The sequence below is a fragment of the Poecilia reticulata genome, linkage group LG22, assembly GCF_000633615.1.
Source record: "Poecilia reticulata strain Guanapo linkage group LG22, Guppy_female_1.0+MT, whole genome shotgun sequence".
NCBI lineage: Eukaryota > Metazoa > Chordata > Actinopteri > Cyprinodontiformes > Poeciliidae > Poecilia > Poecilia reticulata.
In genome coordinates this window covers 21,648,558-21,676,133 of record NC_024352.1, presented here as the reverse complement: position 1 = coordinate 21,676,133, position 27,576 = coordinate 21,648,558, and the positions used below count along the sequence as shown (strand labels likewise).

The 27,576-nt window shown below is 36.6% G+C and overlaps 2 protein-coding genes and 1 long non-coding RNA gene across 5 annotated transcripts in view; 2 read left to right on the top strand and 1 right to left on the bottom strand.

The window, feature by feature from the left end:
• Window position 1: 1 nt before the first annotated feature.
• LOC103458914 (uncharacterized) lies at window positions 2-6,925 on the top strand. Of its 2 annotated transcripts, none has more exons than XR_532643.2 (3): window positions 2-131; window positions 6,689-6,747; window positions 6,839-6,925. It is a non-coding gene; the product is annotated as an uncharacterized LOC103458914 (long non-coding RNA). The 2 variants fall into 2 exon arrangements; XR_532642.2 differs by lacking the exon at window positions 2-131 and adding an exon at window positions 3,210-3,275 and having other exon boundaries at window positions 6,689-6,751; window positions 6,839-6,907.
• On the bottom strand, window positions 434-18,040 carry kif15 (kinesin family member 15). Of its 2 annotated transcripts, none has more exons than XM_008400048.2 (35): window positions 17,842-18,040; window positions 17,569-17,599; window positions 16,688-16,874; window positions 16,531-16,607; window positions 16,390-16,427; window positions 16,213-16,310; window positions 15,794-15,973; window positions 14,855-15,064; window positions 14,641-14,766; window positions 13,599-13,721; window positions 13,378-13,513; window positions 12,383-12,474; window positions 12,100-12,309; window positions 11,830-12,007; window positions 11,610-11,751; window positions 10,722-10,863; window positions 9,639-9,806; window positions 9,435-9,563; window positions 9,255-9,360; window positions 7,788-7,953; window positions 7,567-7,717; window positions 6,810-6,895; window positions 6,644-6,722; window positions 6,463-6,549; window positions 6,277-6,381; window positions 6,057-6,179; window positions 4,979-5,125; window positions 4,801-4,893; window positions 3,556-3,720; window positions 3,314-3,417; window positions 3,167-3,233; window positions 2,112-2,149; window positions 1,876-2,008; window positions 897-1,028; window positions 434-822 (listed from the first exon to the last, which is right to left on the bottom strand). In XM_008400048.2, exons 1-35 carry the CDS (start codon window positions 17,858-17,860, stop codon window positions 748-750), a joined length of 4,143 nt encoding a protein of 1,380 aa, XP_008398270.1. In that variant the 5' UTR covers window positions 17,861-18,040; the 3' UTR covers window positions 434-747. The 2 variants fall into 2 exon arrangements, with proteins under 2 accessions (XP_008398270.1, XP_008398271.1); XM_008400049.2 differs by having other exon boundaries at window positions 4,810-4,893.
• An 824-nt stretch (window positions 18,041-18,864) lies between these two features.
• Window positions 18,865-27,576, top strand: part of tacc3 (transforming, acidic coiled-coil containing protein 3) — a 15,706-nt gene continuing 6,994 nt past the window's right edge. Inside the window, exons 1-16 of the mRNA XM_008400294.2 lie at window positions 18,865-19,004; window positions 20,379-20,541; window positions 20,683-20,810; window positions 21,318-21,355; window positions 21,437-22,400; window positions 22,773-22,815; window positions 22,903-23,032; window positions 23,115-23,176; window positions 23,258-23,388; window positions 25,174-25,246; window positions 25,333-25,437; window positions 25,526-25,593; window positions 26,220-26,263; window positions 26,359-26,519; window positions 26,604-26,710; window positions 27,431-27,565. Of these exons, the coding sequence (XP_008398516.1) occupies window positions 20,380-20,541; window positions 20,683-20,810; window positions 21,318-21,355; window positions 21,437-22,400; window positions 22,773-22,815; window positions 22,903-23,032; window positions 23,115-23,176; window positions 23,258-23,388; window positions 25,174-25,246; window positions 25,333-25,437; window positions 25,526-25,593; window positions 26,220-26,263; window positions 26,359-26,519; window positions 26,604-26,710; window positions 27,431-27,565 (2,351 nt within the window). The 5' untranslated portion in view covers window positions 18,865-19,004; window position 20,379. The remainder of the gene's footprint in view (window positions 19,005-20,378; window positions 20,542-20,682; window positions 20,811-21,317; window positions 21,356-21,436; window positions 22,401-22,772; window positions 22,816-22,902; window positions 23,033-23,114; window positions 23,177-23,257; window positions 23,389-25,173; window positions 25,247-25,332; window positions 25,438-25,525; window positions 25,594-26,219; window positions 26,264-26,358; window positions 26,520-26,603; window positions 26,711-27,430; window positions 27,566-27,576) is intronic.

Here is a 27,576-nt window from a genome sequence, read left to right as displayed (position 1 = left end):
TAATAAGGAGGAAAATAACATGATGCGCAGTTTGAATTGAATCATTTTAGATATTTGGTAAAAAGTTATTAGAAGCCTATATAACACTGGATCCGCGACTTTTTTCCTCCTAAGTTTAAGATGTTTTTCCGGTAAGAATTGCTTCTTATTTTAATATTATGACTATATTCTTGTATTTAACAAAAATAAACTAAAACAAATTCTCGTACCCTGGCACTAATACTCCGTCATGCAACTCACAATAGGGTTGATTGAAATTAAAGACAGTTTTAAGTCTGATCTGGTAAAAAAAATAATAATTATATATAAATCTTCTATATAACCCACCTAGCTTAGATTTTTCTCTCAAATATAGAAAATCTTTTTTTTCATATTTAATTTCTCCTCTTTTATTCAACCAAATAAAAAAAGATTGCAAGATGTACACAAAATGTAATGATTACAAAACATTTCACAGAGGTGAAACATACTGGCTGTACATCTCAATACAATGTTCATTAATCAGGTGATTTGTTGACCATTACAGCACCAGACAACAGTATTTAACAATTACAAACATCAATATGTGGCCTGAGAAAAAAAGTGACCAAAATAACCCAACATGTTTCTATGACAGCGTGTGTCCCTGCGGGATATTGGGAATATAAGTTTATTTACCAGAATTTAGTAAGAAGATAGCTACCACAACTGGAATCACAAAGTTGGATAAAAAAATATAATCTGATTTGAAAACTTTAAGTCGAGACTTCACATCATGTCCGGCGGCAGGATTGCAGAGTCGTCTCGCATCAGGCTGATTTCCGTTCTGAGTTTTTCATTTTCCTTCAAAACAAAAGCAATTAATTTGATGCTTTCATATTTTATCCCACCAAAACTTTCATAAGAACAAAGTTTACCTCCTGTAGTCTAGTATTGTCCTTTTTCAGTTTGACCAGGTATTCAATCCTCTGTTTGTGGTTCTTATGTCCGACGAGTTTTCCGTTCTCCTCAGAGAGTTTTTCATTCTGTCTACGCAGAACCTCGTTCTCCTGTCGGAAACAGATTTTACGTAATCAGTGATGTTTCTGCAGGTCTTTATGGAAGAAGATATGAAAAGACTAATACTTTAAATATTCCCTTCTTCCTCAACATCATCAGTAAAAATCAGATAAAAGCATTTTGATGTGGTTGGTTAATTTATGTTTTTGTCTTTTATGCTCGTCAGATAGAGAAACCTACGGAAGACAATTAAGGCCACCAGGAAAAAAAAAAAAAACTTTTCTCAGAATTTTGACTTTAATCTTCTAACATAAATCAAAATTCTGAAAAAAAGAAAAAAAAATTCAGAGGAAAATATTGTGAGGGGGGGAAAAAATCATTCTGGGGGGAAACAGTCAGAATTCAGGGGAATAAATTATTGAGTAAAAAAGAATTCTTGAGGAAAAGGTGAGAATTCTAAAAGGCAAAAAAAATCTAAATTCTGAGAAAAAATTGTAAGGAAAAAAAAGGAATTCTGGGGAAACAGAATTCCGAGAAGAAAAAAAAAGAATTCTCGAAGAAAAGGCCAGAATTCTGAGGAAACAACGGAATTCTGAGGAAAAAATTCTAAAGAAAAAAAGAATTCTGGGAAGAAAAAAAATGCAAAGTGCATATTTTAATATTTTTTTACACTTTTGCCTTAGTTACTGCTTTGCCTTAGTTCTTTCAGAAAATCCCATTTATTTTTTTGAGTCTATGCCCCCCAGGTAACGATTAATTGATTACTAAATTAATTGACGATTATTTGAATAATTGATTCATTATGATTAATCGTTTCAGTTCTAATCAGAAGTACTACCAGCAGGGTGCTGGTCATTGTGAATTCCCACCGTTTTCAAACTGATCTCGGGTTCTTACCTGGAGGAGTTTCTCCTCATCGTGAACCCTCAGGTTCAGTTCTCTCAGCTCCAAGCAGCGGTTCCTCAGCTCAGTTGTTAACTCTTGAATGCAAGTCTGAGACTGAGCAAAGGAAGATTCCTGCTCCTGCAACCTAAGTAACAGAAACCAAGAACAAACCTGGTCAAACATCAAGCATCGTCAAATTATTAAAGTCAGGATTCCTTTCACAAATTACTTTCGCTTATTACGCTTACTTTCTTTGAGCAGCAAACAGCCTCTGCAATATTTGATTCTGGAACAGAAAAATCATGTTATAAATAAGTCACAATAAGGTATAAATCAATTAATATAAATTAAAATCAGCTCAATAGTTTTATCAAACAGGCAGTTTTGCCTGTTTTCCCTGTCTGAAATAATTTCTGAAGGTTGATTTTGTGTACAGATTTCATAATTCATTTTATTTATTCAATAAAATTCCCACAGTGAAATTCAATAACTTCTCAAGCATTTTCAAGGTAAGTTTTCAAACTTTTCCAGCTCCAGATTGGAGATAAAAACTATCTAAACAAACAAACAACAAAAAAAACTACAGTTTCATTTCACTTTTATATATGAAATATATAAAAACATAATATGATCAATAACTCATTCAGCCATTAGGACTAACAAATATTCACTACATTGAAACAATCAAAACAAATCGTGTTGAGGAAAAGGCTAATTTAATTTTTAAAGAAAGTTTTTAAAAAATCTCTCAAAAATGTTCTCTACGTTTTCTGTCATTTAGCAAAGAGAAATAATTTTGGTAATTCTAACTAACCTAAAACAAGAGAAGTTCAGTTTGATTTATCTTCAGATTGAGAAACAAAATTAATCTGTGTGTTTTTATTAGGTGTAAAAAAATATCAGGCTTCAACTGCTAATAAAGATTTCCAAATTTAGGGTTTTAATAAAATGTTAGATTGTATTTTATTACAAAACGGTTCAGTTAGAATATCAAGCACTTCAAAGACTATGTTTGAAAATCAAACCTTGAAAATATTTAACTGAAATTAAACATTTTCAAGGATTTCAAGCACCTGTAGGAACCCTGTTTATTGTTTCAGTTGTGTTTTTATTTCTGTTTTAGTTCTTGTTTCTGTTTATTCTTTTAGACAATTAAAATGTCTTCCAGCAACAGTGTTAAATGTTTTCTTTATATTAGTTGAAAATTGTCTCAAAATGGCAATAATATCGCTTATCGCAGTCATTTCTGGGACAATTTATTGTGAAGCAAAATGTGTAATTGTGAGTGAATAAAGGTCCAGACCTTTTCTGCTCTCTCCTCCTCCAGCTGCTTCAGCACAGCCTGCCGAAGGTCTTCACCCAAATCCTCACTGAAAAAACAGGAAGATGTTCTCTAATTTCTCTGATAAAAGGTGAATAGTGGCGAATGTATTCAGTGAAGAAAGCCAACCTATTATTATTTCCAGTCGGAGTTTGCTGGCGCTCCTTGGTGTAAAACTTTTCAAGCAAACCCTGGATCTCCATTCGAACTATTTCTTTCTCTCTCAGCTCCTCCTGGAGAAATGCACAATGTGAATATTGATAGTATTAAAATTCAACCATGATATAAATACATTCACTTGGTCTGAAGCTGAAAGGGAAAACTACAAGTCATTTTTTTAAAAGTAGGTAGAGATATAATTTAGTTTGCACCTTGAGTCTTTGGATCTCCTCGTTCTTGGCGCTCCTCTCGCTGTTCAGCTCGGCCAGAAGAAGCTCCATGGTCATCATGGAGGAGCGCCGGTTCTCCAGTTCTCGCTCCTGGCTCTCCAACACCTCGGTCAGATCTCTGTTAAAGCTCCCAAAACCACAGGGAGTCTGAAGCAGAAAAAGCAAAACAGACAAATATGAATGCATGGTCAAGGTTTCTGCAGCTTTCAGGATCTCCAATTTAAGACTTTAAAACCATTATCATGACTAAAATGTACAAACTTCATCCATCCAACCAACTGGCAATAAATTTGCACTTAGCAAAAAAACTAACTAGCAATAGCTTATTAGCATCTAGTTAGCGGTAGCCTCAACCACCACAGAATGTACTGAAGATGTCTGAGTGTGCCTCAAACTTTTACCTGACAGAAAAGTCACGCAAGAAAGAAATGACAAAAAATATACAATTAAATAGTTCTGCCAAAATAAAATTAAAGACCTGTTATTGACATATCAAAAGCAAACTTACTTTTTTAAAAATGAATTTAAAGGCTTTAATTTTAGATTAGGGCTGAAATGATCAATCAGATTGATTATTGATTAATCAGATTAATCACGATAAATATTTGCTATTAGTCAATTATTGAAATAATTGTCAACTAATTCAGTAATTAATCGCTAACTGTAATATACTGGAGATAATATGCTAAAAGATCAGCATATTAAGAACAATAATTCAGGCACAAATAATTATAATCTTATTTTGTAGATAAGATTTTTTTTTAAAAACTTTATAAATATGTTCTATCGAGGGGCATTGTTAAATATTCACCTGCTTCAAATTCTGTAAAAACAAAAACATCTGTTGCTGTCCAATTATTAATTGGTTATTGCAAGATTTAGTCAATATGCAAATAAAACATTCATTAACGGAATCTCATTATAGAAACATAATATAATTATTTGTATCTTTTAAGGTATTTCTAATATTCTATTAAAAAAAAGCTTAAGTGGTTAAATGAAAAATGTGCACAATATTCACATTTTTTATCCAATGAATCGATTAATCATCTGAAAATTGTGGCTCTAGTAATTTATTAAATTGATTATTTTAGTAATTGATTAACTAATAGTTGCATTCTTTATAAGAATATAAGACTTTTTAAGAATGCATAGACAACCAGATGATGCATTCGCTTCATATCTGATGGGATATTAGCGAAAAAACCAAAAGCAAAGAGTTTTTACCCTGTTTACTGATTTAGGTGTGACCGTCGGCTCCGTCGGCTTGAATCCTCCATTTCTGACCGTTTTCTCAACAGCCTCTTGCTGCTGTTGCACCTTGAAAAAAAACGTTGCGGTGTTTTGAGCCAATCAGGACTTTTTTGTTTGTCCTGTAATAAGAATGTTAACAAATAAAGTTTACCTTCTGCTCTAGACTCTTTATGATGAGCTCTTTTTGCGCCGCTTGCTCCTGTGTGGCATTCAGGAGGCTCTGCTGCTCGTCGCAGACCTTCATGAGTCGCTCAACCTCCTCAGTAGCATAAGTTATTTCTTCCTGCAACACCTCAACCTACAAAAAGTACAAACATAAACAACTGCATTAAACAGCAAATAATTATTAAATAAGAGTAAAATATTGCTGCTTGTTACAGGTGAAAGTAAAGGGAAACTTTCACCAGGTTAAAAGTAAAGCTGGGCGATAAATTGATTTTATCGATTGATCAAATTTTAGATTTTTAAAGATTTAATATTTTGAAAATTAGTCTTTATAGGGTTAGTGACTCCTTTGGTCTCCATAGTTTAGAGTGATGTCAGCAGGTCCAAGGCGGCCATCTTGTTTGACAAGCGTTTTTTTACAGCTTCTATTTATTTGGACTTTGAATTCAAGTTAACTCTGCAACAAAATAAAGGTTCGTGTTTTTTATAGCAAGAAGAAGAAAGTCACATAGCTACAAAATACAATCATAGATATAAGATAATAATTTCATATGATGATAAAGTCAAAAGAATGAGAAATTAATATTGCCAGAATAAACTAAAAATGAAAAAGTTGCAATCTTATGAGAACTTCAAAACAACAACAACAAAAAGTTAATAATTCAAGCTTATTTTGTTTTTTATCAGAACATCTGTTTTCACATAATTTTAAGACTTTACTTTGGCAAAATTTAGTCTGCTAACATTATTACTTTATTGTCATTATTAAACATAAATTCTGACATCCTGGCTTTAATAGTCTCACAGAAAGGATGACTGGAGTAAAACGTATTTTGAAAATAATTTCAGTCATCTGTAATTTCTTTATTAGAAACAAAAACAGCAAAAAACAATCGAGTAAAATCAGAAATTGGTTCTGGTTTGAAAGAAATCTAATGTTTTATTTTTAAGCTGCATCACCCAGCTTTGCCTCATCAGAGGAGTCAAACGTGTGCGTAAGGCAGATTTCTGAGGGTAAACTTTGCTTCACGCACATTAACAGGATTATAATCCCGGTAAATTACCTCTATCTTGTTGGACACCATCTTTCTCTCCATAGTTTCTTTCAGTTCACCGATTTCAACCTGCATCTTCTGGTTCTGCTCTCTCATGCTGTCCCTTTCACAGCAGGCAGAATTACATTTAGCCTGGAACAGATTTAATTGTCACATTAATTTAATAAAAGTTGCCAAAAACAGCAGTGGAACAATGAAACTGATGATCTGAAAAGAGGAAGAAGAGCACCGTCAGGTCATTAATGTCTCCAGACAGATGGACGATGTCTTCCTCCTTGTGGCTCAGCTCTGCTCGAAGATCTCTGGTTTGGTTCATGAGGTCCAACAGGACATCCTGGTGAAGAGCACAGAGACGTGTTCAGACACGCAGCAGACACGCCGATGTCGCGTTCAACAGGAGAAGAACTCTGTTTACTTTGTCGTGTTTAATCTCCTGCTCCAAGCTGCTAATCTTTCCGTTTGCAGAGGTCAGATTCTGCTCCAGATCAGCGAGTTTGGATGACTTATAAACAAAAATAAACAAAAACGATGAATTAAAACAGTGGATTATTCTTAAGCCAAATATGTGCTGTTTGCAGCCTCTTATTGTGACCAACCAGGTTTTGATTTTGTAGCGTTAAATCTGAGCCTTGTTTTCTCAGCTGTGTGTTCTGCTCCATGGTTTCAACCAGCTCCCTGCAGAAAAGGAAACATTCGTCATGTTGGTATTTGAGTCATAATAATAAAAATAAACACTGAGATTTAAATACTGAAGAAGCTCACTTCGATGTGTTTTCTTTGTTTTTCTTCAGCTGCGACATCAGACTGCTCGTGCGCTCCCGCTCAGATTCCAGCGAATTATTCAAATCCTTCAACACAAGAAGGGAAAAAACATCAGAGACAGAACGAGAGCTGGGACTAACAATTATATTACTAATCAATGATTCTGGTGATTAATCAATTAATTAGAGACACTTTTCACTGAAGTAATAAAAATAAAAAGATAATTCTGTCTCTTTTTAAAATAAGAAGATTTTATTGCCTAAAATGCCAAATCGTGATTCCTTTAGTGAACATGTGATCAACTGTAGCAAAGATGCGTCTGCTGCAGCTAAAAAATACTTTTAACATCAAAATGTGAAAAGCTCAACCCTTTTTGTTTGACTCAACAATACACAGCAGGAATAATTTGTTTATTTGTTAATTAAGCAAGTATAGCAAAAGGTGATTAATAAGGTGATAGAATTTTTTTGTTTTTAATGAATTTGCATTTTGTGTAGAACATGTTTACAGAGTTTATTTTTTTAATCTTAAATGCAAAATGCAAATATTTTTTGTACAGTTTAGGCTTATTTACTGCTCCGATAGCTTTGATCTTTCAGCAAATGGCTGAATCTTTGAGTCTATATATTCAGGTTAATAATTAATCCATTGCTAAATTAGTTGATGATTATTTCAATAATCGATTAATTGTTCCGGCCCTGAACAAAACGCGGCCGGATTTCAGAAAGATTGTTGCAAAGTTGAGAGTTTCCATTACCAGGACCTCCGCCTTGAGCTGGTCGACCTCCTTCTGCGTGTCGCACAGCTCCTGTCGCGCCTGATCAGCATCAAACTTGGCCTCAGCCTGCAGCTGGTCGAAGGAATCCTGCAGAGTTCGGTGCTGTTCCAGAAGCTGCTCCCACTCCAGTCTGGAAAAAGGATGCAGAAGATTTTAGCACAAAGACATGAAAGCAGAAAGCAGATCGAGCTTCGGCTTACTGGACTTTGTCGAGTTGGAGCTGGGTGCCGATCAGGTTGCTGGAGAGCCGACTCATCTCTTCCTGATGCTCACGCTGAGTTTCTCTGAGCCCGTTCTTCACCGAGGTCAGCTCCTTGTCGGACGACTGCAGGACCAAACGCAGATCTTGGATCTCGCTTCTCAGAACTGGAAGTCAGAGAGGAAGCCATACTGAGCTGAAGTCAAAGCCAGGGGTTCTGCAGGTTTCACCAACTCAAATTTAAGACTTTTAAAGGCCTTTTTAAAACCGTTATGAATGGAATTTAAGACCTATTTGTACAGAAAAAATGTACAAAAATTTGCACTTACCCATGACAGGCGCAAAAAAAGCTAGCTAGCTAGCAAGGGTTTATTAGCAGCTAGTTAGCGGTAGCCGCAACCGTCTTGAGTCACAGAATGAAATATAGATGTCTGCATTTTGCCTGACAGAAAAGTCCCGTGAGAAATAACTAAAAAAACAACTCAAAAATTGACCCGTCATTAACATCTTTAAGCTAGTTTACTTTAAGAGCTTAAGATATTTTAAGGTCTTGAAACCTTTTAAGACCACAATGAATTCAATTTAAGACCAATTTCTCCAAAGCAATTTACAAACTTTGTCCAGCAAACTAGCAATAAATTTGCAGTTACACATGATAGAAAAGCTAGCTAGCTAAATGGTAAGGCTATGTTAGCAGTGAGTCAAAGAACACAATAAAGTTGTCTGCGCATGACTCAACCTTTTATGTTACAGAAAAGTCCTACATAGAAAAAATAAAATAAAATACATGGTTAGGACAGGCCTATGAGCTATGCGAAACATGTTCATTACATTTTTGTACAAAAATATTAAGGTCATTAGATAATAAGATTTTAGTAAATTTTCAGCTCCTTTCAGAATGAAAGGGCCTCTTGTCACTTTAAATCCAAATTAGCTGCTGCTGGCCACGCCCCCCAGCTCAAAATTTTGAGCTGGGGGGCGTGGCAATTATGCAACTATACATCTTTAAAAAGCAGAAATGGAGCCTCCAGCACAATCAACAAGAACGCAGCAAGTGGTTTCTGAACAGAAAGCCAAAAACAAAACACTTGTCTTTCATATGCCCCTAAAACTTTTCCAGCGCATGTAGAGTTAAAACCAGCTGACCAAACGTGCTGGAGTTCTGCTTGGGTTGCTAGGTAACAGGCTGGGCTTCACTGGGGTTGCTAGGTAACCAAAGTGACGATACACTCGGAAAGCCTGTGAAACGGCTCATTTTCCAAACACAAAAAACAAACGTATTGCTTAGAAAAGTTCTTCAAAAAAACTGTTGTTTTTTAAGCACTTGGGCTGCTTTTAGAAGCAGTTGAGACCCAAATTGAAGTATAAAACATGCAAAATGTGAATTTTGTATAATATGTCCCCTTTAATTTATTTTTAAGGAGATAAGATATTTTACAGCTTTAGATTTAGACATTTTAAGCCTCACCTTCTGCAGCTTGCTTTTCAGACTGAAGGCTCTGCTGCAGCCCGTTAACCGTTTCCTGAAAGCTGAGTTGATCTTTGCTCCTATTGGCTCGTTCTGCATGAAGTTGCTGCAGAGGACGCATGATGGACATGATTTAGAGACAACAAACAACATCTGAGTAACTTCCGGTGTGACTCTTACCTTCTCCTTCTGGTCAGACTCCTGAGAAATCACAGCGATCTGCTCCTCCAGCTTCGCAATTTGCTGCAACAGCTTGCTGTTATTCATCTCCTCCTCATTTAACTGTGTTTGGACACGACTCACTTGATCCTGGATGACAAACATTTAAAGGTTAAAGGAGGAGCTCTGACTGCTGCATGTAAAAGACAACCTGCATTAGCGCACCTGAACCTGACACAGCTCTTCTGTCAGGGCCATCTCCGTCATGTCTGACGGAAGCTGCTCAGACCAGATGTCTTCTCCGTCCTTTTCAATCCCGTTCAAATGTTCTGGACTGGAGAGCGGAATGAGCCGCGACCGCAGGTTGTATGCTTTAGTGGGCGTCGACAGAATCTGATAAAAAATAAATTAAAAAAAATGTTTTAATGACACGGATTTGGCTACAGTATTTTCCAATATTTCACTTAAATAGCATTTCTGACGAGAAGAGTCATGAAGTCAATAAAAATATTTTTACATGAATTAAAATATCTTTTCTTACTGACATTTATAAGACTAAACATTTTTGCTAAATAGTTTGTTATTTTTTTTGTTTTTTTGAATCTGCACAGTCTACAAATTTTCCATTAAAGTATTGACGCCGTTTTTAAGCAATATTAGAAATACAAGATGAAAACAAACAAATAATTAACACATTTACTGCCAAAAATGCAAAAAAATAACATTCCTTTAGTGTTTGTTTGATTATTTGCAGCTAAAAAAAATATCCTAACGTAAAAAAGCTCAACTTATCAAGAGAGTTCATTGATCATTTTTTTGGTGATTATTTTTTTGATTAATTAATTATCGGATCACAAGAAGTGATAAAAACAAGGTTGTTTTTACAGATGTTGAACTGGAGGGGGGAGAACATATTTACAGATAAAGAAGTTTTTTTACTTGCTTTTTTTAATCTAATTTGATTTTTTTTGTTTAGTAACTGCTCTTCTGTGTTGTTCCTTTAGCAACTTGACTAATTTGAGTCTGTGCACGTCAGTTAATGATAAATTGGCAACTATATTAGTTGATTATTTTAATAATAAATGGTTTCGACCCTTTTCAGCCAGTATCTTGAGCTGATTCACTCACTCGTATACTGTTTGTACTTTTATATGATTATTTAAACATTCCTCTTTCTGGCACTTAGCAAACACTAAACCTAACTGACATATAACAGGACAATTTTAGTCTGATTTAATGCCAGACAATAAGAAACACAGGTACGTTTCTTCTGATACGGTGAATGTAAACGTTTGGTTACAAACTCACCTTTATTGTTTCTACATGAATCCTGTTGAGCTCAGAGACTTCGTGTTTTTTGTGTGCATGAGTGGCTTCCAAAATGTTTTCCAGGTGCCTGTTGGATTTCTCCAGGTATCTTTTGTCAGACTGCAGTTGAGACAGCTGTTTTCTGAAAACACAAATGTCTGAGTCAAACGATGAAGAACTCACAGGATTCATAAGTGAAAAGAAATCATTTTCAAGTCAGAACATCAGCAAATACAGTCAAAACATGCCGACTTCTGCATTTAATTACAAAATAAAAGTGAAATACATATTTTTTACTGTTTATTTTGTAGTTGAGAGCAGAATATTGTGTAAAATCAAGGGATTATATTTGTGGAAGACATAAACCAAGAAGAAAGCAAGAAAAAAATGCCAGACAGTAGAAACACTGATTAGTATGTAATATTTATGAGTAAAATATATTGTTATCCATTTTATTAATACTCATTGTCACTCTTAAAAATATTTTGAATTTAATTAGTTTTTAAAATACATGCATCTACTTTGTTTTTCTACTTCAATGTAAAACTACAGTATCAAAATGTTCCCTCAACCGTTTCTCTTTCTCGCTCTGGACGCCATCTTTGTTTCTGTCTACAGCTCCGATTAAGAACGATCAGGGCGCCCTCTGATGGACGGAGGTCAAACTACAACAATAAAAGGTCTAAGCGGCCGGTATTAATCAACTGGAATTAATTTTAATATAATAAACCATTAATCAACAGTTAATTGTAAATTGATTAATTCCATTCTTAATAAATACACTTCAGTAAAGATTAGTGGGCACACTGTAACCTTTCTTTACATTTCTAATTGACTAGTTTTATAAATTGTGCTTTCATGTTCTAATTAATTTAATTTATTCCTTACTTTGTGACATCTTTGTACTCCTCAAAAGCCTGCAGGACAGCTGTGAGGTCCGACTGTTTCTGCAGCAGTTTAGCATTTAGCTTTTCGATCGTGGCTGCAGACGCAGAATCTGTCGCAGACGAAGTCGAAGCGGCTGTAGAAGCTGATGAGGAGCAGCAGGTGATTATTAAAACTGAATGTAAACAATATTCTCCAAGATTTTTGATGCCAGCAGTCTTACCTGGAGTCAGTTTTTCTGACTCCAGCGCCTTTCGGAAGGCTTCCTCCAACTCAGCTGCTACTTGGGTGGAAACTTCTTCACATTTAATCACAGATTCAAGAGATCGCAGCAGGCGGTTCTCTTCTCTGAGGCTGTAATTCTCTGCTGCATACCGAGTCATCTTTGGATGATGGTCAACCTTAAAAGCCACAAAAAGCAAGCAACAATCTTTTAGATAATGAAATTATCCACATTAATGCTTATGAGAGAATGCTAAAATCAGATTTTTACCTGATCACCTAAGATCTTAATCTCTTTTTTCAGCTGGTCAATCAAAGCCTGAGACTCGAATTCCGTCGTTGAGCTTTCTCCCGCCTTCAGCTTCTTCTCCAGACGGGAGATGTGGTCTTCTCTGAACTTGATGATCATTCTGCTGGAGTGGATGAACTTGTCTTTCTGGGTCCAGGCCTCCTCCAGCTGAGCCACCTTCTTGAGCAGGATCTAATCAACGGTAAATGAAGCCGTCAGAACCCGCAGCCCCACAGCTTCCCAAAGTAAATTAAAATCCCTCCACCTTCTTCTCCTCGTTTTGCTTCTTCCACAGACGCACAGCAGCCATGTACTTCCCTTTATACAAAACTTCCTGCTGATTTTCACCTGATGGACCTGGAAGGAGTTTCAGAACCAGAACCAGAATTATGTTAAAATGATTAATCTGATTAATCAATTATCGAAATAATCATCAACTAAATTAGTAATCAATTAATCGTTACCTATTGTATAAAGATTCAGGTTATTGGCTGAAAGAAATAACATATTCAGAGCAGTAATTAAGCCAAAACTGTACAAAAAAAAAACTACATTTTGTATTTAAAATAAAAATAAAAAAACCTTTCTGTAAATATGTTAAAACCAGAATTCCTCAAGTGGCATAGTTTCAGCTAAAGGAATGTATGTTATTGCATTTTAAGCTAAATTTATTTCTTATTCTCATTTAAAAATTATATCGAATTATTTATTTTAATTTTTTATGCATTTTTCATACAAAAATCATCAGAAAGTGCCAGTTTTCTTATCTGATTAATCGATTAATCATCAGAACAACCAACGACTAAAATAATTACTATTGCAGCCCCAGTGCATTTTAAGAAACTCAAATAAATTTTTTAACTAGTGATAATTGAAAATAAAAGCCAACAAACTATTTTAAGTCTTTTTTAGGAGTTTTTTGTGTCATAAAACAATTAGTTTTATTTTAGAAGGGGCTACTTGTCCCTATGAAGTCAGACAGTATAAGCAATGAGAATCTGAACACATAAATGAATGTAACAAAAATATGGACACCCCATTAAATATTCAGTTCTTGACCAAGAAATGTTCATGTATTACTGTATTTTTTAATATTTAATCTCTGAAAGACAAAATGGCTTAATTGCACCCAAACAAAAATATCTGACCTAATAGTTTGTGTTAATCAGGCTCTGATTTTATACTTTTGAGTATTGAGTTTGAAATTGTTGCCTGTGAAGTTCCTACTTGGAAGGATGTGATTTATTTGCACGTTTTTACCCAGGAGAGGCTGAGGTCCTCCTGGTGCAGAGTCTCCTGCTGAAGAGGTCAGAGCCTGAGCAAGCTGCTCCTTCAGCTTCTTCACTTCAGCCTGTAACTGCTTCACATTCCCCTGTGTGTCCTCATTAATGACAGCCTGCAGGAAGCAAGAATCCCGAAACACGCTTTAACAAAACCACAGAAAGGTCTGTAGAGTTAAGAGAGAAGGAATGATGAAACACCTTGTTCTTGATCAGCTTTGCTCTCTGGGCGAACTGCAACGTGGACAACGTTTCTCCAAAACACTTTGAACCAGGGTGAACATTAGCTATGATGTAGGTCTTTGCATTTCCTCCAAGAGAATCCTGAAATAATAAAAAGAAACAGATGGCATCCTATGTGATAATTGAGAACTAGGATGCAAACAATTAATTGACGATTAATGTTTTTTTTTTCTTTCAGATTTAAATTAGTTCCAATCGATTAACTAATACCATCCGCTTATATTGTTTTTATGTTGTAGTTTGGCTGCCATGCGGAAGAGGGCGCCGCTGGTCATCCTTAAGTGGAGCCACTTACACAGAAACAAAGATGGCGGCGGGGTCGTGAACGTAAAAGCGTAACGGTCAAAACAAGTCTGGTTTGGGATGCAAAACGCACTTTATGGGGTTTAATTTTGAAATATAAACACTTGACAAACATAAAAGCATTTTTATGGTAAATTAAATAGCAGCGTCAACTTGGCATTCAAAAATTACTAATGTGCTACGATGACAGGAGTGACGCAGAAAATTTGTAACATTATGGAAAAAACATGATGCTAATAAACACGGCTGATTTAATGGAGCAAAGTTTTATAATTTCTTCAAGCACAACAACATAGAACTACAATAGTAGTTCTATTCATGTGAGATTAACTGTTTCACGTTTCATTATTTTCAACTTTTATTTTCCACTCAACAATATCAAAGATTCTTTTTCTGTTACATTTTATAACAAAAAGTTAGTCCAGTAATGTGAGAAAAACACAATTTTTGTTTAGTCAGTATTTAATACAGTTGACACAAATTAATATTAAAATTTATTTATTTTAATTCAGCTTATTCAGAAAAATTTAGCCCTTCATGTTATGGAAACACAGAAGTTTCCTGGAACAGATGAAAACTTAAGTTTTTAAGAAAATGTCCACTTATCAATTAATCATTAGTTGATTTATAACTTTAGATTAACTCATTAATCGATAACTTGCATCCCTATAGAAAATGCAACACTACAGATGCTTACTTTGAGGAGGAACGTGAGTTTAGAGTCCCTGTAGCAGATGTGTCTGCTCTTTCCGTTGGATACATCCACCAGGGCCATGATGACCTGACCCAGGCACATGAGGGAGCGATTGATGCTGCTGGCCTCCTGCAGAAGAGGACCAGACGCCATTACAAACAAGATTTTAAAGATAATAAAAACCAGGAGACGATTATTATCCGACAGAAAGCTGCACCTTGAGTCTGGACCCCTCAGTGTGGGTGTCTTTCTGTCTCTCGGATCCGGCCAAATCCACCAGGTTGAGCTGAGAACTTCGGATGTTCACCACCTCGTTGTGGGACTCCTTGGACTCCAGCGTCATGGTGAACACGGCGTGAGATCTGGAGGACTCGCGGTTCATGGAGGTGGAGGCCACACGCCGGTTTCTCCAGCCCATAGAAAGAACCTGCAGGATTTCAGAAGCAAAGGCTTTTTTTACTCCCCAAATAGTAACATTTATAGTTTATGGTAAATTAAATAAATACAGAAATGTGGAGCCTATATGACTGCATATAACGTTTTGTTTTCCTGTCTGTTTTATGTTTGTAAAAACAGAAATGAATTACATAAAACAAATAAAAATCAAAGAGATCAACTGTAACTGTATAAGTGTAGCATTATGTGAAACTACAAATGAACATTACAAAAGCAGTAAAGACAGTAAATCTTGGTAGATTGAAGTGTCATCCTCTCTAAATGTTGTATTCTTCATTATAAATTATGTTTTCTATGTTTTTCCCCCCATTTATCCCAGAATTTGAAAAACAAGTTCATCTCTAAATTGACTGTGAATGTTATTTTTTTCATTTTGTAAACATCTGATACCATCTGAGAACATTCTTGGGCTGTTGGTTTTATTGTAATTTTTCTTTCAGCCACTACTCGTATATCATAAAGGCCTCCACCCATTTATTGCATTTCATGAGTTTTGCAGCCCATAAAAATAGTTTTGAAATGTGGTGGAATGATTAACTGCATTGTTTACAATATTTTTGGAGAATGACATTTCCTAATATATGATAATGATGAGCAACTTTTAATTGTAACAGTTTAATCTTCCTTCTTGTTAATTAACTGAGACATTATTGAAGCTTTACTGTAATCTGATTACTGTCAGTATTGTAATCCGTCCTACCTGATAAGCTTCAGCTGCTGAGTTCACAAACTTCTCCACGGCTCCTTCGACAAACACGCCTTTTTTAATGTTCTCCCTGAGGAAAAGGCTGGCAGACGCTGAATCCAGCAGGTCGTAGATCTGTTCGTTGTAGATCTCGATAAACGAACATTTGCAAAGGAAACTCTTGGAATTTCCAGACTGTTTTAGAGGAGAATAAAGAGCAACGATGAGTGGAAAGATAAATCAACAGTGCTATGAAAAGTGCCGTGATTTGGATTTTTTATTTCTTTAACAAATTAAGACAATTTTTGCTAACTGATTTTTGAATTCACTTATGTTATCTTTGAAATTAAAAACCGTTTAATCTAATCTGGAACATTTAACTGAGAAAAAAAGTTACTCGTTCAGATTTCTTCTTCTTGGGTGTTACTACTCACCCTTTCCACTTCTCTGCCAATAAGAAAAAACAGATACTCGAAACTTCGCGGTATGACCCCCCTCAGCTCGTCTGTGAAGTTGTCCAGCTCAGACGGACCTGCAGCCAGAGGGAGACAGGTTTGACTTTGGTTCTGTCTGATTTTTCTGTGAAAACAGCGACGGCGGCGAATACATACCGAGCATGGTGAATGTTTTTCCTGAGCCTGTTTGTCCGCTGCAGAATCAAAACAGGAATCTCATCAACGGCTGAATTGAGGCATTACATGCAGAACTACATGGTTCTTTTCATTTCATAAAGTAAGGCATATAATACTTACTAAGCAAATATAGTACCGTTATATCCATTCATGCAAGACTCAACAATATTTTTGGCCACACTGTTGAAAACAGAATCCTGTTGCAGAATGAAAAACAAACATTAAAGCTGTAGATTTATCCTTTATGTTTATGATAAACTGACTAAACATCCCAGACCTGAGATGTTTTCATGTCGGCCACATGGTCGTAGGTGAAGGTCCGTGGTTCTGGCTTCGAGAGCAGACGGATGGTGTTGGGTGAGCTGACGTTCAGACACAGATTCTGATCCCCGTCTGTGGTCAGCCCAGTACCCTGGGTTAGAGGTCGCACTCGTACAAAGACTTTGATGGAGTCGCTGTCCCCACTGCAATGCAACAAAAAGAGTAATCCAACAGGCTGGCTGAGCTGCAGAGTAGGGTTATTAAGTGAACATTTGACGTTGAGTTGTTGGAATTATAATTTCTCAGCTGCACTATTTTTTTTTAAAGTGATCACAAAATTTTGAATTTATGTATTTTTTCTCCACAGGAATAAAATTATACATTCAGGCTCAATAGTGGTGACAACTATTTGAAGATGATTTATTCTACATATCCTGCAGATGCTTAATTGGACTGGGTCACGCATCTTACTTCAAACTAGGCCTGTGCAATGCCTTAAAAATAATACATAATTATTTCTTCTTTAAAAGAAATTACGAATAAAAGAAAACATGTTCAACAACGTGCTTTTATTTCAATCATTCCTTCTAGGAACCTAGTATGAACAGAAACAAAGTGCTAAAAAAGGAGTAGATAGAAAACTTATTCTCACTACCCAATATTTAACATTAAAAGTATAAAGATGTATTTTCTTTTACTTATTTGATCAAATTCGGTTAAAATAAACTTCTACAAAAACACTTCATAACTCAGCTCTACACGTCCATTCCAGCTGGATTACTGTAGAACATATTGATATCTTCCTTTTTTAAGTTCATATAAGTAGATTTTGTTCTTTCTCTGCACGCCTGTAAAAATAAAGAGCTTTATCTGAGTCGTGTCCTGAGCATTTATTACCTGGCAGCAAGAAGAGTTGAATCTCCAGATCCTGAAATGACAAAAGAAAAAAAAAAAGTCAATCAGATTAAATATTTCCCAAGTCAACCCAATGAGGAGTTACAACAGATATCTGCAGATAAGCTAACAGTCAGAAATATTAGAAAGCCCGTTTAAAATACGCTCTCTTTTAAGCCAGCAGTGAATTTAACTGCGGTTCAGATACTAACGGAGAGACAAACATTACTATCCAGTTGAGCTAACCGAAAAGAAGGTTTCGGACTCCTATCTTACCTTTTCCACCGGTACTCATTGTAGCAAACGTTAATAAGCCACACAGAGTGAACCGTATGTTTGTCTTCAAAGTATCCGGAACCACAAAACTACAAGATTTTAGCTAACATTGTTTACATCCTTTAAAATTGGCGGGCGGAAATTGCTCATCTACTTCTTCCGTCGTCGCTGTGTATAATCTAGCTGATTGGTGCGCCACTGCCCCCTACTGGCATCCTCCTTTTCTTTTTTTTCTACAGAGAAAACAATGCAACAGGAAATGATTCACAAACAAAGATACAATTTATCTTGAATAATAACTTATATAACTGAGCATATAAAAAGAGATGTTTAATTAAAAGAGAGCTTTAAATAAATTGTATTTTGGTATAACACTTTCTTACAAAGTTATTTTACTTTATAAAGTGTTAAAAATACGGGTTGTCTTTATAAGTCTATGAAAAACAATGCAGCCATAAGGAAGTAATTATTACTGTATATTTAATCCTTAACAAATAAACCAACTTTGATCGTTTTTAAAGTGAAATGCCTTTTGATCCAGTTCTGAAACTCTTTCCAAAAAATATCCATAACGTTTCAAGAGGGAACAAAATTGTTTTTGCTCACAAATCATAGGAATTTGTATTTGTTTTTACAAAAAGTTAGCTTCATATATAATTTTTTAATGGATTTTGTTTACTTTTTGAGAGTGGAAAGGAAACATATTTGGTCCTGGTTTATTTTTTAAAGCGATAATGTCATAATTAAAACAAAAATAGAGCTTCTTAACTAAGCCAGTATAGACTGTTATAAAGAAATCAGGATCATCTATAAAAGAAGGAGTTCAAATAATGTCCTATCATGAAAATAATTTCATGTTTATGAGAATTGCGTGGTAACCTCAACCCCACACCTACTTGGATCAAACACTATCTTGGAACGCCTGTCATCTTTGGATGAGCTCTTTGATATGATTGGCTGCCTAACCCGGAAGCGCATCTTGTTTGAATGTTTGGATCAATTTGATTGGTGCGTTTCATGACTTTTAAATTCCAAACGGCTGCGTGTGCTCCAGACACAGGAGAGGGGTTTTCAAATAAGTAGTAATCAGTATTTACTGGTGATACTACCGTTCATACATCCAGAAAAGGTATTATCGTTTCAAACTGTCCAGTATTGTTCAGGTAGGTGGTGAATTTTGATCTTATTGTAATTCAGTGTGTAACGGGTTTGAATTGTTTTCTTAGTTTAAACTGGTTGTAGTTTTTCCGTTAAGTTAGCCTAATGCTAACTGTTCCTGACGATGTCTTAATGTAAAAAACTTTTACTTTACGCCGTGTTGAAGCTTAACGTGAATGAATGTTATTGGTAAAATGTACCGTAAAAGTGTTTATAATTAAACGGAGAGGAAAACATGAGATTGTTCAGCTGATGTGATTTACTTTCTGGTCACATGCTAAGAGCTACATGGCTTCACAAGCTATTTTCAGGGTTTCAGTCTGCAGTCATAATATCAGTACGCCTGTTTTTATTTTTTTAACCCATCTTTGTTATCACTGGAATAAATGGTAAAAGTGAGATATTGCTGTATTTTAGAATAAATCAAATTTTTATGTGTGTTAAACAGAAGATTAAAGTAACTAAAACGTAAAAGATTTGCTGAGGGTGAACATTGTGTTTAGGATAAGCGTTTTGTCCTTGTATTTGTCAGTGATAATTTCAGTTGCTGTTAAAGATGTATGTCAATCTATGGAAAGTGATTTTTGTTGTGTAGTTTCATGTTTTTTTCCTGAAAGTTGTCCAATAAGTGCCACCAGGTGGCACTAATGATATCAGTGCCACCTGGTGGTCATATCGTGGCAACGCAGTTTTATTATCTTTTAACCTTAAAACCTTAAAAATTTCACTGTATTGTATTAAACTAATTAAATTTTAGTTTAATTTGTTTTGCAAACGGCTACACTAAAACAGTTTTGGTCTTCCAGTGTCTCTCTTGTTTTTGTTTTCTTTATTGCCCTTATCACATGAACTGCACACCCGTCCCCCAGGCTATTTTGTGAATCAGTTCAGATGCTTCATAAACAGCCTTCATATCCACATTTCTTCATATCCAAAACCTACAAGCATTTAGCATTTACAAGCATTTAGCATTTATCAGCGCTACATTCTAACTAAATTGCTTCATATTTACCTTTTTATAAATGGGTGATACCAAAATATCCAGACCTATTGCACAATTTAAGAACCACAGCATCAGGCTACTGTACAAAAACATTTTCCTATCTTAACTTGATTATATTTTCTTTCTTCTCCTGAAAACATCCAAGTCACAAATTGTGTTCTCTTTCATTTCCTTAAAAATAAAAATGGTCTTCAAATCAAACACAACAGTGCAGCCTCAGTTTCTTTACTCTGACGTGAACTACAGGATCACTCTGTTGTCACATGCCTCAACAGGAAGAGTCTTATCATCTGCATGCAGCTTTCAGAGTGACGCCTCACGCAGAGTGGCGTTAAATCTCCCATGAAACGTCATTTTGCTGCTTCTTCTCTAACAGGATGAATTCCGTCGATGCCAAAGAGAACTCTGCGGTCATCCCAGCAGGAAAGCACAGCAGCTTGTCTCAGGACATATTTTCCCTGGACCAGCCCACAGGGAGGCCGTCCATCCTGCGTCAGACGGAGAACCTGCCCAGTAAGACCATGCCGAGGGACTCCAAGGTACAGAACTGTTGGTTAATTCATCTAGCACAGCATGCAACTTCAGATCTACGAGTTAACGCAGTCAGGTTTAAAATGATGTTTTTTTTAATAGATTTTGCAGCAGGTGGTCATACTTCCCTACTAAATGTTTTTGTTCAGGTTTCTTTTCAGACCCCCAGAAGAGATCCGGTGACTAGAAGGATTTTTTCCCCCAGCTCCTCCGTCGTTATGCCCAGTGTGGACGAGAACATGAAAGTCATCGGCTCCTTTAATTTGGAGAAATTGGAGTAAGAAACATATTTTATGCTTTTAAATAAAAAACAATGACACCAAATCTGTCACAATAACAAATTTCACTGGTTGACAATTTGTCCCAGAAATTATTAGGATAAAATTGTAAACTTAGACACTATTTTCAAGTGACATAATGGCATGATGATCATGCAAATTCATCCTTTTGAGACTAATAAATTAAACATTCTTTACACAAGTCTCTGCACTGGAACTCCAAGATACTCTTTCAATATCCAAAATAAAATAAAACGACCAAAAGCAATAAATAAAACAAACACACTTAAACCATATGTTCTATGCGGCGTTTTAATTATGTTGTTCTTGCAAGAATACAAAACTTTGATTAACAATGAAGCTAAAAAACATAAATAAAACAATGTCTTTGAAAATAAAGTTGGCCTTCAAAAATATTTTTAAATTATAACGGAAATTATCAAGTTAATTTTAACAGATTAATTGCGACAGGCTTGAATAACACCGTTTTTGTTGTTTTTTTTCAGCGCCTCACCACATGAACCAGCTGAACCTCCAAAACAAGGTAATTTATCTGAAAAAAAACGATTTACCTTATTTTGTCCTGTGTATAAACCAACCGATAATAAATTTGCTCTCACATCAGATCCGTCATCGTTCCCTGACAACATGCCGATTCAGAGCAGAGGCGGCTACGTGCTGGATTTCGATAACCTAGACGCCATCAATCCCTTTGAGGGCTCCAAACAGATGCCGCTGTCTCCCATCAGGCCTGCTGATGATCCGATCGAGGCCTGGTGGATGCCCACAGAGGAACCGGGAGCCGAAGCCTCGCTGGACGACACGCTGCCCTTCACACAGTCCGTGGAAAACTCAGTGGCGGACGTCTCCACAGAGAGCAGCGTGGTCATCGTGAACGTGGTGACGGCAGAACAGGACGTCATCTCGGCTACGCCTGACGAAAAGCAACCTGGTGAAGTGTCTTCAAGCACAGGTCAACAGGAAGCATCGGGCAGTTTCACCGAGGACGGGTCTCTTCCAGCAAAGGGATCCTACAAGCTGGATTTTGACAACCTCGACACAATCAACCCTTTCCAGTCTGGAGGCTCTAAAATCCAGAACTCGCCTGTTGGAGTTGGAAGAAAGGCGGCAGAAGACGATCCGCCTGCAGAGGAAAGCAAACCCGCTGAAGCTCCTGACGAGGAGAAAATCCTTCCTCCACAGGGGCCGACCAAACTCGAGTTCAACTTCAGCGACGGCGCCGAAGTCAAGCAGAAGCCGCCGCCTAAAAAGCTCGGCAAGAGATCCACCGACGGAAAACGTAAAGAATTAAAACCGGCGTCTGATCCTAAACTGTCCGCTGGGAAAACCGGACCCAGTGACGCTGCCGACGCTCCGATTCCCAAAACTTCCTACTCCTTCGACTTTGAGAAGTTCGATGATCCAAACTTCAATCCATTCGGCACCAAAACGAGCGTCGCTGACTCTCCGAAGAGCAGCGGCGTTCCCAGAGGCATTCCCAGCAGCGCTCCCAGCCCCGTGCGACAGGAGCCGGATCCCACAGAACAAACAAACGAACCGGAGAAACGGGAAGCTGCGTCATCGGAGAAGTGAGTAAATCTGTTACAGGGTTCGTACAGGTCCTGGAAATCCTGGAAAATCCTTGAATTTTAATAAAGTGTTTGATATTCAAATGGCACTGTTATAAAATGCAACTGTATGTTTGATTAAAAGCCTAAATTTATGAAAGTTATTTACAGTTGAAACCAAATATTTTCATACACCAAATAAAAATTCAAAAAAAAATTTCTTACTGTCTGAAGTTAAAACAGACACATTTTTGTTTTTATTTTAGGCCAGTTAGAATTACCAAAATTAGTTATATTTGTTAAATGCCAGAAAACTTGCAAAGAAAACATTTTCTAAGATTTCCTGTAACACTGGCCTTGATCTGAGCTGTTTTGTTAATTTTTTCCCTGCAGGGCTGCAGAGATGTTGCCTCCTGCTGAGTCTCATGAAGCCTCGGTGAGCAGAGATTCAGTTTGTTGCAGCTCTCAAACTTCCTTCTCTCTTTGCTTATTTACACAAACTTTAATTGCCCTGACATGTCAGCTGGGGGATGGCGTGGTTCTGTCGGAGAAAGACCTGGAAGGTGAATGCAGGAGCCGGAAACCCCAAGTTCCCTTTGACCATCAGATGATCCCTCTGGACTCCAATGAAGAGTTTGTTCCTGGAAGCATGTGTGAGTGAACGCTGCTGCTCTCCTGATGCTGGAAATCTGTCAGATCCGTATTTGTTTTAACTTTACTGCTGCTCTGTTCCAGTCATGGCCAGCGACTTTGATGGGCAGATTGATTACCTCGAGCAGTTTGGCTCCAGCAGCAGTGTAAGTATGGCACAGTAGCTAAATTATCTGCATTTCTGCTGTGAAGATATTTAAACGTTTTTTTTTTTTGTCCCTGAGCAGTTTAAGGAGTCCGCACTGAGGAAGCAGTCGTTGTACCTAAAGTTTGATCCGCTTCTGAGAGAGAGTCCAAAGAAACCTGCAGGTCCTGCTGCTCAGCTGCTCTCTGCTGCCCCTGCTGGCCTTTCTGCACGGTACGCTTGTACTGCTGTCTTCATTTGTGTTGATTTGTTGCCAATGGATACTGGAGGAGATCCTTGCATGCATTACACCACCCATAAACATCTGAAAATATTTTATTTATCAAGGATAAACACTTAGCAATACTTGTAACCTTTGTTTAATTTAAAAATATAGCCAAACAAATTAAGCTAAAGATGAATAGCCCTTTTTAGTCCACTTTAGTCAAACTGCAGTTTGTTTTGCAAAGGTGTGAACATGAAATCAAACTGATGTGATTCCTGGTCTGCCTGAAAACCTCGATCTCTGTTCGGATGAAGTGAAATTTGATACGGTTCAATGCGCATGTGAAAGCCAGGCGGACTGGAGACCGCTCTAAAAGCAGGTAGCGAACTGCAGTGCAGGGCATTGTGGGTAGAAACAACCAAAACAAAACGTGAGAGTCGAACATTGGTGAGAGAAATTGTGCAACCACTAAAATCTGACCCTGCTTCAGTATTGTTTACATTTACTGAGGAAGAAATTTCTTCAGTAATGTCTTCTTCAGAGGTTTTGGTGTCATTTTCTTCTGTGGTTCTTGTTGCAGCGCCCCCAGAGGCGGGGAGGGGAACACATGTTTCAAAAGGTTTGGTTTGTTTGACACAGAGAACAGCAGCAGCTGAAAATGTAACAAAAGTTGCAATTTTGGTCCCGAATTGAACGGCGTCTACTGGACTATTAGGTGTGAAAACACCCCAACTCTGCTGTCAAACGTTATTCTATGTGAGACATCTGCTGTGGAAATTATCATTAACAAAGAGTGAATTAAAAACTGTTTCAAAAACCAGAGAGGGGATACATTTTCTCTGTCAACATTTATTCTCAGGCTTTGCAGCGTTGGACTCTGAAAGCGCTTTTTTGACAATCTACTTTGTTGCAAAACGGATTGCAAGCATAAACGTTTTCTTTCATACGGGAAATTAAACATACAAGGACGTTCATGGGAGTGCAAACAAGAAACAATTAAATAACTATTGTAATACGGAGTTCAGAAAACTTTCCCATGAGCAAAACCCATAATACTGTAACACGCTGATTCACTGTAACCTTAAAATTTTCCATCCCACATCTAAACTGTAACTTTTAGAACAAACCTTAGAGACTTTGTTAAAATCAGCTGCAACGTTTACCCTTAAAGGTAGAAGCTTCAACATGTAGGTGTGGTTCAGGTTACAGAACGTCTGGAATGTCGTAATGGAAGATTTATAGGAACCCTGTGAGTTTCGTCTGCTATTTAAAGGGATCCTGCTGCAGCTGAATGACCCTGACCTTTATAGAGTTATGTGTTGCTAAAATAAAAGCAGAAATGTTGTCTTTAAATGACATGAGGGAAGGATTTTGTCAGCTTGTTGAAGCAAAATCAGGATTTTAATGAGCTGGAGCGCCAACATTGTTGGGTTTTAAAGGTGGCAATAGTTTGAAATGGGCAACATTTTCCATAAAGGTTAAGATGTATGTGGGAAGGAGCAGTTTTATTAAAGGTTTGGCCAAATGAAACTGGTTTATGTGAGAAAAAGGGAATTAAATGGCCAGGCAAAAAATGCTGCATGATTATATTAATATCAGCCTCTGAGAAAAATGAACATCAAGCAGTTCATGGTTGGAGTGATTTTAGTTCAGAAGCTTTGCTATGATGTGCTGAAGTGTCGGAAAGAGTAGGATCTCAATTTTGAAACGTCAAATTTAAATTATTTTGAGTTATGTCTATATTTTTAACAACTGAACATAATATGATAATTAACATGATGATTACCTCACAGGTTCAGTGAAGCGGAGAAGGAGTCAGCCGAACAGAACGATGTTTTCAAACTGGTGGAGGACGCAGCGGCTGCAGTGAGTCTCAATCAGAGTCGAACAGTTTGGTGTCGGAGCTCCTGCCTGGTTCTCATCCGTCTCTTCTTCTGCCTCCAATCCTGCAGAGCCTCATCCCGCCGTTGTCCAAACCTGCAGAGGAAGCCATCATTGAGGTTCTGAAGTACAGCCAGAAGGACATGGATGCCGCCATCGCCAGGGTGCAGGCAGAGGTTTGGATTTTTATGATTTGTTCTGTTTTCACTCGTTAATCAGATTTTATGTAAAGATGATAAAAGTTACTTAAACTTTTTCAAACAGGCCAAGCAGAAAGAAGATCAGTGGAACGCTAAGGTTAAAAAGCTGAGAGACGATGGTCAAGAAATGAGGTGAGCTTTGAATGCTAACTTTACGCGTTTTGCTTTTACAAACTTCCTCAGCTGGAATTAGTTTTTATTATATTTAGGACTAGAAAAAATTAAAAATGTTAAGTTTTGCTACTCAAGTCCTTCTTCTGCATCTTTATCTACTTTAAAATATGGTAAATACATTGACAGTACAGTAACCACACCAAGCTATGTACTTAAATATGAATGAAAAAATTATAATATTCATTTTTGCGCTCAAAATTTTTTTAATTCAGCTAAAAAATAATTAGAAATAAACATGATTTCTTCTGCCATTTCTCAGATTCCCTTTTATTCAATTTTAAACCTTATTCTGTATTGTTTTTTTAAAAGTACATTTCTAACCAAAATGTTTTGTGTTCATTTTAAGTTTAACTTTTTTGGGTTTTTTTATGATTTACATTTTCTGGCAAAATTATTACATAGTTTTATGGCGTATTATCAAGATTCTCTTTCTTTTCTTCACTTTTATGGATTTCAAAGTAGTTATTTTAATTAAGGGCCACTTATAAAAACCACTTTGGAATTTTAATTATTTATAGAACATAAGGATGGTCAAACTGAACTATCTGAACTCTAATTTCATGTAAAATATTCTTCTTCAATAGAAAAGTAATGGCAGAGTTTGAGCTGCTGATTGCAAATATGAATGGTGAGTTTATATAAAGCACATCTGTTTTATTTCTCTGGTTTTTGTTTTCCTTAAAAACCCTAAAAGCATTTAATTTTTCCTCTTGAATAAATTAGCGAGTCAGGAGAAGGAGCGGGAGGAGGCGCAGAAGAAGCTCAGCCAGGCTCTGATGGAGAAGGATCAGGTGTCCGGCGACCTGAACGCCATGGAGCGGTCGCTGGGCGAAATGTTCAAGAGGCTGGAGAAGTACAAGGAAGTGGTGGAGGGCTACAAAAAGGTCAGATTCTCAGGAGGAATGCCGCCATTTTTGTTCTGGACGGCAGCAAAAAGAAACAAATAAAATCCTTTCTTCTTCTGCCAGAATGAAGAGACGCTGAAATCCTGCGCGCAGGATTACTTGGAAAGGATGAAAAAGGGCGACCAGCGCTACCAGACGCTGAAGGCTCACGCCGAGGAGAAGATCAACCTGTAAGACGCCAAAACTCAGATTTGGTTTTAGCTACGCCATTAGCAACTAACGGTTATTTTGGTTATTGATTAAATAAATTTCAGATTTCTTCATTTAAATTTTTTTTTTTTTCCAATATTGGAAATACTTTTAAAAATGCAAATATCAATTCCCTTTTTAAATAAGAAAATATCATATTGCCTAAAATAACATGGCGTTCCTTTAGCGTACGTTTGTATTTTTTAGTTGCAGATGCATCCTTTGGTTCAAATATTCTTCTAGCATGTGAAAAGTATGATGGCGTATTCAGGCCATCATAGATGGAAATAAAAAAAGAATACATTTTAGAAATCTTTAAAAAAGAACTTTGAAATTTGACTTTCAAAAGTCACATTTTTTGGATTATTTTGTAGCAAATTTCAGATTTTCCAAACTGTATTATACAGATTTTTTTTCCCTAGACGAAGTTCTCAGATTAATCTCTAAATTTGGGGTTTTTTTTGTTTTTTTTTTTTATCTACAGTAAGTAACCCTAATATGCCATTGTACTAGTATTTTGTAGTTCAGTACTAATTGCATCCGTTTTTTTCTTTTTCTTCTTTTTTCAGCAAATGGCCTCTTTTTAGTTTATATAGTTCCGTTAACAAATGATTACCAAATCGGTTGGCTATTATTTCAACAGTCCATTCATCATAGTTTTGGCTGTAGAGACTAAAATTTWCTTTTTTTTTTTTTTTTAGCGCAAATGAGGAAATTGCTGAAGTTCGATCGAAATACAAGGCAGAGGTTTCGGCTCTTCAGGCCCAGCTGCGGCGGGAGCAGCTGAAGACTCAGTCGTTGGAGAAAAGCCTTGATCAGAAAGTGAGTGATCATCAGTGTGAATATA

What these genes read in the sequence shown, in the direction of transcription:
- kif15 (XM_008400048.2), bottom strand. An exon ending in AGTCTGACCAGAAGGAGAAG is followed by an intron (nt 9,361 to 9,434) that starts GTAAGAGTCACA and finishes CGTCCTCTGCAG; the next exon opens with CAACTTCATGCAGAACGAGC. An exon ending in GAGACATTAATGACCTGACG is followed by an intron (nt 6,180 to 6,276) that starts GTGCTCTTCTTC and finishes AATCTGTTCCAG; the next exon opens with GCTAAATGTAATTCTGCCTG.